General features: G+C 43.3%; 1 protein-coding gene across 4 annotated transcripts; it reads right to left on the bottom strand.

Annotated features, from left to right (window-relative positions):
* Nucleotides 1-881: 881 nt before the first annotated feature.
* LOC118938208 (ribonuclease H2 subunit A) lies at nt 882-8,914 on the bottom strand. 4 transcript variants are annotated; one of them, XM_090194417.1, is made up of 9 exons: nt 8,838-8,914; nt 5,144-5,310; nt 4,956-5,027; nt 4,635-4,761; nt 4,413-4,500; nt 3,776-3,913; nt 3,394-3,481; nt 2,908-3,031; nt 882-2,647 (listed from the first exon to the last, which is right to left on the bottom strand). In XM_090194417.1, the coding sequence occupies exons 2-9, from the start codon at nt 5,268-5,270 to the stop codon at nt 2,494-2,496; spliced, it is 918 nt and encodes a 305-aa protein (XP_090050543.1). In that variant the 5' UTR covers nt 5,271-5,310; nt 8,838-8,914; the 3' UTR covers nt 882-2,493. The 4 variants fall into 4 exon arrangements, with proteins under 4 accessions (XP_090050543.1, XP_090050546.1, XP_090050544.1 ...); XM_090194420.1 differs by having other exon boundaries at nt 5,144-5,292; nt 8,838-8,908; XM_090194418.1 differs by having other exon boundaries at nt 5,144-5,336; nt 8,838-8,891.
* Between the last annotated feature and the right edge of the window lie 5,451 nt (nt 8,915-14,365).

Here is a 14,365-nt window from a genome sequence, read left to right as displayed (position 1 = left end):
AGCTGAACACTTGTGCTAACTTGTTATTGTGTGTATTTTGGTCATACCTATAGACACCTGTGTAGACACCAGACTAGTGTCTGCTGAATAAAGCCCAGAAGAAAACTTGGTTGAGATGCAGGGAATTTCAATTTCCCGGAGTCACACTCAACTCCCAGGGGGGAAACAGAAGATGGAATTCCTGAAGATTATAAGACTCATGATGTAAACCCGGTTGCCATGTCAACAACAGAGGATGCCCAAGACTGTATGAGTTGAGTTCAGAGATTCAGAGGCAGACAATTACCAGCGGACACTTGATGCAATGCCAAACTCGCTATCTTTTTAGTTAACAAGACAATAGTCAGACTTGTGTACCTAATCTATTGCGTATAAAAGTAATTTACACAACGGTCACTTTATTTACTCTATGCAAATATCACTGGTATTTTCTCAGGGAAACTCAGTATAGTATATCTTGTATTAATATGCATTTTTCATGATAACTGTAGGCCTAGGTATTACTTGTCTTAAGTCTGTCACGGAGTATGAAGCATTAGAATAATAGTAGGCAGTCAATATGAGCTGTATTTATGCTTAAACAATGTATTACCTTCATGACTTCCTGGACACTTCCTAATTATTCAAGTAAAAGGTGATTTCCTGTGCCTATGGAACGTTGTGGTGTGTGACTCGTATAAAGGCAACAGCAAGATTGTTCGGGAAAGGATTTACTTGAAAGATATCTTGAAGTGTATGTTTTTCACCACATGAGGGCAGTATGGGAATATGAAAGTTGAGCATTACCTACCAACCGCAGTTTTCACTAACGCAATAATAAAAACATACCTGAAGTAAACACTATTTCCTTTCCTAAACACTATGAAAGAAATAGACAATTATTTAGAAACAATATATATTTGTTGCTCATTTCACATTAAAGTATTATTCAAATGACAACATAGCTCATGAAGTTGTGCTCCAAGTCCTTTTCAATTAATCATTCAATCACAGTCGATAGAATGTTAATATGTTAACTCGTACACAAATAATGTTGTTGACTCGTCCTATACTCGTATTTGTGGCCAAATAATACATTGGAGAAAAAAAACACAGAAAAGCCCACCTCCCGAGGAGCTGGCAAGTAGGCTGTCTACAACCACACCGTTCTGCTGTTGGGGTACAACCACACCATTCCAACACAGAAAAGCCCACCTCCTGAGGAGCTGGCAAGTAGGCTGTCTACTTACATTAATATTTTAATGACCCGTATACAACCACACCATTCCAACACAGAAAAGCCCACCTCCTGAGGAGCTGGCAAGTAGGCTGTCTACTTACATTAATATTTTAATGACCCGTATACAACCACACCTTTCCAACACAGAAAAGCCCACCTCCTGAGGAGCTGGCAAGTAGGCTTTCTACTCACATTAATATTTTTAATGACACATATACAACCACACCATTCTGCTGTTGGGGTACAACCACACCGTTCTGCTGTTGGGGTACAACCACACCGTTCTGCTGTTGGGGTACAACCACACCGTTCTGCTGTTGGGGTACAACCACACCATTCTGCTGTTGGGGTACAACCACACCATTCCAACACAGAAAAGCTGCTTTTTAACACACTTGATACCCATTTTTGGAAGGAACACTATTTCAGTAATATTGTAATTAAGTATAGGTCACATTTCATATACATCTGGAAACAGTGGACAGAGACTTTAAACAGAATGTGTGTGTGTTGTGCACCATGTCTAAGTGGGTGTGTGTATTCCTCTCCTTGTCTCGGTGGGTGTGTGTATTCCTCTCCTTGTCTCGGTGGGTGTGTGTATTCCTCTCCCTGTCTCGGTGGGTGTGTGTATTCCTCTCCTTGTCTCAGTGGGTGTGTGTATTCCTCTCCCTGTCTCAGTGGGTGTGTGTATTCCTCTCCTTGTCTCAGTGGGTGTGTGTATTCCTCTCCTTGTCTCAGTGGGTGTGTGTATTCCTCTCCTTGTCTCAGTGGGTGTGTGTATTCCTCTCCTTGTCTCGGTGGGTGTGTGTATTCCTCTCCTTGTCTCGGTGGGTGTGTGTATTCCTCTCCTTGTCTCGGTGGGTGTGTGTATTCCTCTCCCTGTCTCGGTGGGTGTGTGTATTCCTCTCCCTGTCTCGGTGGGTGTGTGTATTCCTCTCCCTGTCTCGGTGGGTGTGTGTATTCCTCTCCTTGTCTCGGTGGGTGTGTGTATTCCTCTCCCTGTCTCGGTGGGTGTGTGTATTCCTCTCCTTGTCTCGGTGGGTGTGTGTATTCCTCTCCTTGTCTCGGTGGGTGTGTGTATTCCTCTCCTTGTCTCGGTGGGTGTGTGTATTCCTCTCCTTGTCTCGGTGGGTGTGTATATTCCTCTCCTTGTCTCAGTGGGTGTGTGTATTCCTCTCCTTGTCTCAGTGGGTGTGTGTATTCCTCTCCTTGTCTCAGTGGGTGTGTGTATTCCTCTCCTTGTCTCAGTGGGTGTGTGTATTCCTCTCCTTGTCTCAGAGTGTGGCCAGGCTCTGCAGTCTCCTCTCTGTGAAGAAGCGGTGTGTCTGGTGTGTGTTGCCCTGCTGGGCGGAGGTCTTGAAGTAGGAGAGCATGGAGGTGTTGTTCTGACGGGCTGCGGCCTTCTCACCATCCTCCTCATCATCATCCCTGATTACACACAAATACTTATGTGAACTTGTTCTACTGAATGTAGACAAACACAGCTTTCACATTACGCCTCTTCCCTTTTCACAAAGCTGAAACACTTGTATAGTACTAAAATACATTAGTAGAATATAGGGTAAACACTGAGCACTTTTCACCATCTACCACTCCCTTCTCTGGCCCCTCTCCAAGCCCTTCTTCACCTGTACCCCCTCTCTCAACGCAGACCCTCACCCCAGTCCCCCTAGCCCATCTCTCCTCACCAGTGTACGGTGACAGCCCTGCTGTCCAGCAGGGTCTGTGTGGTGCTCCAGCTGAACCTGACAAACTGAGGGTAGCCAAACACCGGGTCAAGCTCCTTCAACAGCCACGCCTTCGTCTTCGGGTCTGGAGGACACACAACAACAAGAAAAAGGTCCATTCTACTTTATTTTAAACAAATTATACCATTACAGCACTAAAACACTACTGTATTTCTACAAACTTCTATTTAACACAAAAGATGGGTCTCCATCCTTTACCAGCCATGACTTTTAAAACTGCAGAATAATACAACATTTAAACGATGGTCTCGGCACTTCTAGTGTTAAAACACATTCTACCATTAAAGGACAAAAAAATGCATCAAATTTGACTAAACTGGGATTCAATACAAGATGCTGAACTTCATACATCGTTCCAGTGTTGCCAAGCCATTAAAAAGTGTGTGTGATGGGTGAAGATTTTCCCTAAAGCGTTTCCCTACTGACCGCTGGGATAGCCAGAGCCGTAGTCTGCATCCACCTCTCCTAGGTCTTCTGGAAAGTTCCAGTCTTTTACTGAATGGTCCCTGGCCACCTGAGGGAGCAGCAGAGATCATTTAGGGCAGTGATCCTCCTTCTTAGCCTGGTCCCAGGTCTGTTTGTGCGCCTGTGAACTTAATCGCTGTCAAGGTTTGACAAGAAGTTGGCATGATAGCACAAACAAACTGGCACTCAGGCTACCTCAAGCCTGCTCCTGAAGAGGACTGCTAATCTGGGACAAAACCCTTCACTCCAGTAACTTTCAGATCCCTGGTCTCGAGGTACAGGAGACAAAGAGAGGAAACTATTAAAAACAAAGGAAGAGTTTGGCATTAGTGTGACATCTAACCTTGGCACAGATACTGGCAGCACTGACTATGGGGAAGAGGGAGTCAGCTTTGGGTCGTACGGTCACTTCCACCCCGGGGAACCGCTGGGACAGCTTCTCCTGGTACTTCTCTGCAGGACCCACCGTGTCCACAAACACCTGTCACACACAGGGAGGGAGGACAAGGGACAGGGAGGGAGGACAAGGGAGGGAGGACAAGGGACAGGGAGGGAGGACAAGGGACAGGGAGGGAGGACAAGGGACAGGCTAGTAATAATAGGTTGGTCAAATGAATCAAATGGCATTTCATTTGTCACGTGCTTCGTAAACAACAGTGAAACGCTTAGTTACGGGTCCTTTTCCAACCATGCAGTTAAAGATACAAAATAAAATAACAAAAACAGAAAGTGACAGAAGGAAGGAATAAATACACAGTAAATAACGAGTAAAAAGAACATGTCTATATAGCTGGAAGGGTAGTGACTACGGTAGAGAGAAAGGGAGAACGCGAGGGAGGGAGGCATAAAAAGGAATATAGAGAGACAAAGCAAGAGAAAAGAGGAGGGCAGAAAGAACATCTAGAGGGTTTGTTATGTTGTATGAAGGATATTGTGTTTGTATGTATCGTTTAAAATAACCAAGATGCTTTGTACCGTACCTCTTTGAGCTGTACTCCACTGTCCAGGGCGAACTGTACCAGGCCAATGGCTGCGTCATGAGAGAGAGCATTCAGGTTGTATTTTGACCTGTGGAAGAGCAGAACGGTTAGAATCATCTGTGTGTGTGTTCGGTTGTTCGCTCTCTGTGTCTCTTTCTCTCTGTGTGTGTGTGTGTGTGTGTGTGTGTGTGTGTGTGTCTAGTACAGTATGTGTTTAAATACCTCTGCAGCATGCTGGTAGAGATAGTGTTGGGTGAGAGAATCTGAAGAGCCCAGCCTACAAAGCTCTTGGCCTCGTCCAGCTTGCGGAATAGATCCTCTCTCTGGGCCTCGGTCAATGTCTTCGAGTCTAGAAAAGGAGACACAGTAACTCATCACTACACAACAAACAGATGCATGAATCAACTTTGTTGATCCTCAAAAGGTTTGTCACTAGATACATAGATATGTACAATAGAGTCACACAGGCATCCTTCACGACACATATATGAATTAATTATTTAACAGATTCCTCTTGAAGGTTATTGCATATCATGAACTTACCTGCCACTTTTAAGTCCTTCAGAGCTTCCTTTTTGGCCACGGGACAGAAACATATTCCGTAGACCATGGGTCCTGGTAGAGCGAATGCACAATATTAAGCAGCATCGAATGATGACCAAGCAACTAGATAACAGACATTCCGTGACTTACTAAGTGATCCATGACGTTTGAAAAGGAGGCCCACTCACCCAGTACAGGCCCCCTGCCGGCTTCATCGATACCCAAACAGCAGTCTTCTGTCTTGCAGACGTCGGGTATTGCTGAAGCCAGGCGACAGCTCACCGAGTTGTCTGCTTCAAAATCACCGAGATCCATGGTGACCTTCCACTGTCTGTTTCTGTAAGTCTGTAATCAACTGTAAACAACCAGAGCTGTAAACAACTGTAAAGGATAAGTAGCCTAAACAACTGTAACTAACATTTCAAGGGTCTTGGTGAGTAGCTATGTTGACATTTTGAAACGTGAAATAGCAATCAAATTGTAAGCAAGCAATTACAAGATATAGCCAGCTAGAAATAACAGTAGAATAGTGATGGGTGGGGTTGACTCATAATCCGCCGTCCCCACGGTTACATCCGCAGGGAGGGGCAGGTTTAGGGTCATTAAATATGGTGTGGATAAAAGGAGCATGGGTGGACACAGCTTTCTATTTCCTTACAACTGGTAAAACTGGTATCATTTGGAAATGTTGCATAGAAAATAGTTCCCGTTTTTGTTGTTTGTTATAAAATTCTCTGACTGGTCCCTAAACGTCTTTCCTCTGTGAAAGAAGCAAAAATAACAAAGAAAACTTTACTGATGTCAACTAGATTGAAGCATTAATTCTATCGATATATGATTCTGGTGACACTGGTGAGCAAAGGTTTACTTCTAGGGAAACATATAATGACAGAAGAGAAGCTGCATGCATCTAATTATAGACAAGTTGACTAACAAATAGCCCACCAAAATGTCAGAAATGATAAGCACAAACATAGGCGTAAAAAAATATCTTGCACCCCCTGACAAAAAAAATAATAATTCTGCTGTCTATGACTGTAGCCTAGACCACATTTTCTATATTAGCGGGTTAGGGTCGGATGCGGGCCTCAGATTTCCACTTTATCACATATAGTCAAGCGGTTGTGGATGGCTTATTAGTAACTCTGGGCGGGTGTGGGTGAACAAACAGCTGACCTGTGAACCATTCACAGTAGAACTAACACGTGCATGTATCGGTAGTAGTGCAAATCCCATGCATGTACGTGGACTTAAGCTAGTCTGTGGCAGTATGCAAAGCATTTTGGAGGAATGACAACCGTGACCCAGCACTCTAACATCTTTACTTTGGTGAGTTACGGAAGTGTATTTAAGCTAGTCACTAAAATAAGTCAGGCTGATAGTGAGAGTGCAGCAGAACGACGGCCTGGGTCAGAGCTAGCTCTCAAACTCTAGGCGGCATTCTGCCTTTCAGTTTTCAGCGGTTAGCTTCGCCCACGACTGGCCCATGTCAACTATACTCAACAAAAAACATAAACGCAACATTTCAAGTGTTGGTTTCATGAGCTGAAATGAAAGATCCCAGTAATGTTCCATACGCACAAAAAGCTTATTTCTCCCTGTTCGTGAGCATTTCTCCTTTGCCAAGATAATCCATCCAGCTGACAGGTGTGCAATACCAAGAAGCTGATTAAACAGCATGATCAGTGCACAGGTGCACCTTGTCCTGGGGACAATAAAAGACCACTCTAAAATGTGCAGTTTTGTCACACAACACAATGCCATAGATGTCTCAATATTTGAGGGAGTGTGCAGCTGTACTTAAGTAAAATCTTTGAAATTCTTGCATGTTGCGTTTATTTTTTTGTTCAGTATACAACCCCCACGCTGTGTTTTAACGTTTAGAAACGTCAATCAGCGCTTGCAATACAGCTTTCGAAATATATGGCCCTTATTAGGGTGTCCAAACAAAAACGCATAATTTCACCTCTAAGAAAACCAATGGTCCAAACCTCATGTCTCTATCATAATTCATTCAAAAGTTATTGGAGTTTTTACCCTTTAGGAGGGCCAAAATTAGGGTGAATAATTCAATGGAGGCATGAGATAAAAAGTGGCAAAGAATCTGGAAATCGCACTGCGTCAACTAGGCTGGATGCTGTGCGAGAATTAAGGCTAACTAACAGGCTCGCCGTTGAACTAGTCATCCTTCTTCTCACATCCGGGGGCATAAAACAATAGAGGTAAGATAGATATCGTTTTTAAGACAACATGCATTTTTTATATTTTAGTAAACGCTTTTCATATTAATGCGAAATTCAATGTTTCTAAGATTTTTCACAAAAACAAGCGTATCTCTGAAATGTCAACGGAACACCCGCAAGCTTTCTATTTTCAAAGCCTTTGACATTTAATTCCGCTTGTGTCATGTTAATTTAGCTTTTTGTGACCAGTGGAAACAACTTTGCAGAATTCCACAACAACATGTAAATCCTCTAAAACCGCTGCGAGAAAGCTGCACGCTCTAACAGAGCTCGGTGCTTATTACCGGATCTATTAGGTTACGAAATCTGACTTTTTGGATATAATATTAATGGTATGGTAAAGAAAGACCCCACTGGACGATTCAGAACACGAATAATCATGTGTCTTGGTAAAAGGTATTTTATACCATAAATAAGTGACATTTCATCACCAAACCTCGTGGGTGGACAGACATCCTACCCTTATTTTTCATCAGCAATAAAGAATCTTTCAAAGAAAAAAATATACACTTACTGTAGCAGTTTTGCACAGATCTATACAACTATGGGTGCCTCCATCCAAAGAAACTACACCCCCCGAGTTACGGTTACACATAGGGGTTCCGAGCATGCTAGATAGCGAATTAGTACAGGTGGTCGCCTGTCTTCCATAAATGTCCCATAAACAAGCGCTGTAACATGGAGATGTGGCCTTGTGGGAACATTAACCCTATAAAAAAGTCGTATCAATTAGTTTTCTGAAAAGTATTTATTGCTGGTAAGAAAGAAAGTCCTTATGATTCCAAAACCGTACCTCAAGCATGCATGTTCATGTTCAGACCAAGCATCGTGGCTCTTAAAACTACAATATGTAACTTTTTAGGCGACCATTATTTTTGGTTATGGAAAATTATATTTTACAGCAGTTTAAAATGTACATTGATTCTCTGCACTATACTTGCTTGTGTGTCACAAACAAACAATGCAAACCATTCATTTTAGCAACGAGAAAATGGCAGAGCGATAGTGCACCTTTTAAAAGCATCATTATGTAACTTTTTGGGTGACCCAGATTCACATAGACATTGTAAGTTATAGATCTGTCGCTTTCATTAAAGCAAGTCAAATTAGCGGTATTTATTTTTATTTGACCTTTATTTAACTAGGCAAGTCAGTTAAGAACAAATTCTTATTTTCAATGACGGCCTAGGAACAGTGGGTTAACTGCCTGTTCAGGGGCAGAACAACATATTTGTACCTTGTCAGCTCGGGGGTTGCAACTTGCCGGTTACTAGTCCAACAGTCTAACCACTAGGCTACCCTAGTAACATGTAGACCTGTTGTGTGCTCGATATCTATGCTTCCCGTGCTTGAGTTTCGTTTTTTTACTTTCGGTTTTGTGCACCAGCTTCAAACACCTGGAAAAAACTATATTTTAGTTTATTGAATATATACTTCACCCCATACAGAAGACGCCTTCGTCAAATGACTTGTGTACTAGTAATGGAACTGAGAGTCGTGATCTAGGGCTAACTGTCTAGCTAAGCAGTTTATTTAATGCATGTTAGAAACATTTTAGTTTCTTACTTGCGTTTAGATGAATAATGTACGCCGTTTAGCAAGTGAAAAGGAAAGATAAGCCCATACAATCCCCACTCACCCCGTGTGTTGTTGATGTTCTTGTCTGGTGGTCAGTCAATTTTGGCGCGGAATCGCTGACGTGGGCCTCATGCGGGGCTTCGTGGGATTTGTAGTCCCATCCACTGTATCCCTGGGTTGTATGCCTATTATTTTAGTGCAGTACCCCTACACTCGGAGGATGGCAGCAACAGTCTTCCATTTTACTGGTCTAACTCAAGGGCTTGCATGTTAATTAAGCATTTTCCTATTTGTGCATGTGACAAATAAAACCTGAAACTTGAACATGAGTGACAACAACAATGTCACTCTGTTGAAGGAGATGCTTAGTGTGTGTTCGCACACGTCGGCCCCTGTGAACAACAAATATTTCACACACAAAATAAATCCCATTGTAGGTACGTACACATGACCGAATCACTTAGGTCGGTATTCAAGCGAATGTTAACATGGTACAACAACAAAAAACACAGCCTTTCCTAAGTGGTCCCTTTCCTTCCTCCTCCCCCGCCTCCTCCTCCCTCTTGATGGCCTCGCTGTTGGGATTACGCGGTGGCATCTAGATTTAATGTAGCCTAATTTACCTGCAGTCCAGATATGTTAGTGGTTATAACCATGTCACAGGATGTCATCTCTGAAAGAACACACTTCTCCTCAAGTCTCTTTTCATGTTTTCTCTCTTCTCACTCTGATAGTGCAACATGTCAAACTATTAACCCTTTCCTAATTACACCAACCACCATGATGAGTGATATCATTTATTAACCTACATTAATTTGTTGTTCCCACTTGAACGTTCCAATTTCATCCAACGGAACGACACGTCCCCCTCAATGGGTGCTAATTAGTTAGCAGTGGTTAGCACACGGCTAGCAGCCTTGTGTTGTGTGTGTGTGTGTGTGTGTGTGTGTGTGTGTGTGTGTGTGTGTGTGTGTGTGTGTGTGTGTGTGTGAGAGAGCGGTGGTAACCATGAGGATATACTCATGGAGCATTAGCGTCGTTAGTCATGTTGACCTCTGATCCTCCTAGATTGTGTATGTGGTCTTTATGGTCCTCTCTGATAATGGTTTGTAGACCAATCACCCTCTTAGACAAACCAGAGGGGTTGTTTTCCTTCTGTGTGTCTCTCTTTTTTTTGTGCTGTCTCTGTCTCATTCACCTCCCTCTCTCTCTCTGCCTCTCTCTCTCTCTGCCTCTACCTCTACCTCGCTCCCCACTCTTCTCTTCCCCCTGTTATCTCTCTAGTTCCCCCCACTCCATCCCTTTGTAATTGACCACTGTGTGTATGGAACTAAGAAGGAGGGCTGGAGGGGATGACACCGCTACTAAGTGGACTGTCTTCCCTCCCCCCAACCTCCTCTCCCCCTCTCGAGGGTCAGGTGCACTCACTCTCTAGTGGACCCTCTCCCCCCTCTGTTTTTGAGCTGTAGTGAAAATCAAGACTGTTCTCAGGGCAGGTCTGCCGGTTTTGATTAGCAGAAGTGACTTTTTATAGCAGGTTAGGATAATTAACGTGGCAGGTTAGGACAATTAACGTGGACGGTTAAGATAATTAGGTTAAGGTTAGGGAAAGGGTTAGCTTAAATGCTACAATTGAACATACAACCAGGCCTGCCCTGAGAACAGTCTTGGTTTCCACTAATGCGATGCTGCTCTTTTTGATGGCCTCGCTGTCGGGTTCCTGTAATGTAGACGAGCACCTGCTGAGGTGATGTCGTAATCCCAGGCGACGTGCGGGGGGAAATGACTTCGCTACTCAGCAAGGGAGGTTAAACAACAAGCTAATGGGCAGTAGCACACCTCATCAGGTCGCTGAGTGTCTCAGTCTATGTGGCACAGACGTACGCACGCGGAGACACACGCTCAAACGTATACCCTCATGCTCACATACACACACACTACATCTTCGTCAGTGTGTAAATAGTGCACGGTCATCATTTTATTTACATACCAAGGACATCTCTTTCACCTCTCTTCCATCTTACCAAGTTCAGACTCTTTCTTCTCTCTTCCACCTTACCAAGGGCAGACATCTCTTTCTTCTCTCTTCCACCTTACCAAGTTCAGACATCTCTTTCTTCTCTCTTCCACCTTACCAAGTTCAGACTCTTTCTTCTCTCTTCCACCTTACCAAGGGCAGACATCTCTTTCTTCTCTCTTCCACCTTACCAAGTTCAGACATCTCTTTCTTCTCTCTTCCACCTTACCAAGTTCAGACATCTCTTTCTTCTCTCTTCCACCTTACCAAGTTCAGACATCTCTTTCTTCTCTCTTCCACCTTACCAAGTTCAGACATCTCTTTCTTCTCTCTTCCACCTTACCAAGTTCAGACATCTCTTTCTCCTCTCTTCCACCTTACCAAGGGCAGAAATCTCTTTCTCCTCTCTTCCACCTTACGTGAGGGAGTGCCTACGGTACATGCTGTACATTAGTGTGTGTGTTTGTGTGTCACAGGAGATTGGTGGCTCCTTAATTGGGGAGGATGGGCTCGTGGTAATGGCTGGAGCGTAATAGAGTGGAATGGTTTCAAATACATCGAACACATATGGCTTGATGCCATTCCATTTGCTCCATTCCAACCATTATTATGAGCCGTCCTCCCCTCAGCAGCCTCCACTGGTGTGTGTGTCCGTGTCTGTGTGTAGTGCATTAAGTTGTACTGCTGCTACTGTGTCAGGCGATAATTAAGTAGAACCAAGTAGCACATGGACAGAATATAAAAAACACACTTTTCCCTTGATTGTCACTTAGCTCTTACAGAGGCAATCCTTAGGCAAGTCATTACATTTATATGTTAGTCCTTTAGCAGATGCTCTTATCCAGAACTACTGACAATCAGTGCATTCGACTATAGGTAGTATAACCACATACCACAATCATTGCAAGTAAAACTTTCTGCAAGATAGCTACCATCTGCAAAATCAGTGCTCACGTGTCATTGCTGCTGACTAGTGGGTACAAAAGGTGAGAGAAAGCAATTCCTGGGTGGAAACACTGTGCTCTTTTCCTGGAATTATCAGAGAAAAATACCCACCATGCACCACACTGCGGAACAGAACAGATTTCACAAAGTTTAACTGGATTAAAGTCTTTATCCATAAATGAGTGAAATTTGGAACGACATGTGTAGATTGGTATCATTAACCTTTTTACTCCCATTAAAGTAACAGGGATGTTTCCTGCTGGTGAAAATACAGTAAGATACCCCTGCAATTCAACTCCAGATTGTTGATTTAATTCCTTCTCCCTTTAAACCTTAATAAACAGACGGAGTGGCCTGTGGGTGTATATGGGTCTTAACCCTGGGTCTTAGCCAATCAAAAACACAGAAGAAGCCATTTAAACAGGGAGACCAAATCTGTCTGAACAGCAGTGGAAAACGGAAGGCTGAGCCAAGCTAGCCTAAACCAAACGGAATGCTGTGTTCACCATTATGAGAACACCATTCACGTTGGTTTAACCAGGCTAAAGCCAATCCTCAGAGAGGAGGGAGACATTTAAGAGTGAGCCAAATATTATCCAGAAAATGTGTGATGAGCATGCAGGACCAAGCAAAATGTCAATCAAGACCAGTTAATCATCTCTGAAACCTTATTATATAGTTGAAGCATATGAGACACACAACAACAGCAGGAGTGAACCAAACCAACACAAGCCACAGAGAGTGGAAGACATTTTAATAGGGGGCCAAATCGAATAAGGGCTGCTGTGTGAAAAATGTAATTTGTCAGCCGGTGAGTATTTCATTACCCTGGGCTGGGTTATCAGCTCTGTGAATCACTGATGTGAATCAGTCACTCAGAGAGAAGCAATCACATTGATACATATTTAGAATGGTGTGTGTGTGGGGGGGGGGGGGGGTCGGCAGGTGTGTATGGGGGGGTGTGTGTGTGCATTGTATGTGTGAGTGTGTGTCTGTGTTTTGGGCAGTCACACACCGAGGTAGTCATAATGATAGGCAGAAGACTGGGAGGGGGTGGATGGAAGTGAGCTTTGAAAGTATGATTCTTTTTTTATTGTTGAAACAAATCCAGAACATGAAATAGCTTTTGTTTCATATAATTAGGCAGCTGCACTCAGATAATCCTTATGATGGAGATATAAAAGCAGAAAGAAGGGATGATGAGGGAAAGAATGAAGGGATGACGAGGAAAAGAAAGAAGGGATGATGAGGAAAAGAAAGGGAGGATGATGAGGGAAAGAAAGGGAGGATGATGAGGGAAGGTAGGATGATGAGGGGAAAAAAGGGGATGATGAGGGGAAAAAAGGAGGATGATAATGGAAAGAAAGGGGGATGATGAGGGAAAGAAAGAAGGGATGATGAGGGGAAAAAAGGGGGATGATGAGGGAAAGAAAGGGGGATGATGAGGGAAAGAAAGGGAGGATGATGAGGGAAAGAAAGGGAGGATGATGAGGGAAGGTAGGATGATGAGGGGAAAAAGGGGGATGATGAGGGGAAAAAGGAGGATGATAATGGAAAGAAAGGGGGATGATGAGGGAAAGAAAGAAGGGATGATGAGGGAAAGAAAGGGGGATGATGAAGGGGAAAAGGAGGATGATGAGGGGGAAAAGGAGGATAGATGAGGGAAAGAAAGAAGGGATGATGAAGGAAAGAAAGGGGGATGATGAGGGAAAGAACAGGGGATGATGAGGGAAAGAAAGAAGGGATGATGAAGGAAAGAAAGGGGGATGATGAAGGGGAAAAGGAGGAAGATGAGGGAAAGAAAGAAGGGATGATGAAGAAAAGAAAGGGGGATGATGAGGGAAATAACGGGGGATGATGAGGGAAAGAAAGAAGGGATGATGAGGGAAAGAACGGGGGATGATGAAGGAAAGAAAGGGGGAGGATGGCAGTTGGATAGGAGATGACTGGAAGTCAGCTCTGAAATGTATATGTTTTAGTTGTCGAAATAAAACCAGAACAGTGAAACAGTTATTGTTTCATGTAACTACAGTCAGACACAAAACCAATTGTAATGATAGGGAGAGACATGTTTAAAAAGGGCTGGATGGTGGATAGGAACCAGACCATGATTACTTACTGTGTGTTTTTATCTAGCTTGAGCGCAATTTGTTGTAAAAAGAAAACGTTTGAGGCTTTCAAAGACTATTTGTGTATCTGTCTACTTTAGACCATGTAGGCCTATATGTCAACTATCCCCATGTCTGTTGATGCCAATATTCAATTCTGAAAACAACTTCACAATATCTTGTGAGATACTGTTACTGTTGCACTGTTACATTCCCATTGTGTCCACTGCTCACAAGGTTGACTCGGAAACAGATACAAGATGACACCAGTTGAAGAATGTTTAGACATACACTGAGTATACACAACATTGAGAACACCTGCTCTTTCCATGACAGACTGACCAGATGAGTCCAGGTGAAAGCTGTGATCTCTTGTTGATGTCACTTCTTAAATCCACTTCAAATCACTGTAGATGAAGGGGAGGAGACGGGTTAAAGACACATTTTTAAATCTTGATACAATTGAGACATGGATTGTGTGTGTGTGCCATTCAGAGGGTGAATGGGCAAGACAAAAGA

The sequence above is a fragment of the Oncorhynchus mykiss genome, chromosome 13 (genome assembly GCF_057628025.1).
Source record: "Oncorhynchus mykiss isolate SJ-2025 chromosome 13, ASM5762802v1, whole genome shotgun sequence".
Taxonomy (NCBI): Eukaryota; Metazoa; Chordata; class Actinopteri; order Salmoniformes; family Salmonidae; genus Oncorhynchus; species Oncorhynchus mykiss.
This window is presented reverse-complemented; position numbering and strand designations above follow the sequence as displayed.

Bases quoted from the DNA above. Each gene is read 5' to 3' on its own strand.
- LOC118938208 (XM_090194417.1), bottom strand. From the start codon at position 5,270: ATGGATCTCGGTGATTTTGAAGCAGACAACTCGGTGAGCTGTCGCCTG. The intron at 4,501-4,634 runs GTATTTAAACAC...GCTCTTCCACAG, and splicing joins TCTACCAGCATGCTGCAGAG to GTCAAAATACAACCTGAATG. The intron at 3,914-4,412 runs GTACGGTACAAA...TGTGTGTGACAG, and splicing joins GTGGAGTACAGCTCAAAGAG to GTGTTTGTGGACACGGTGGG.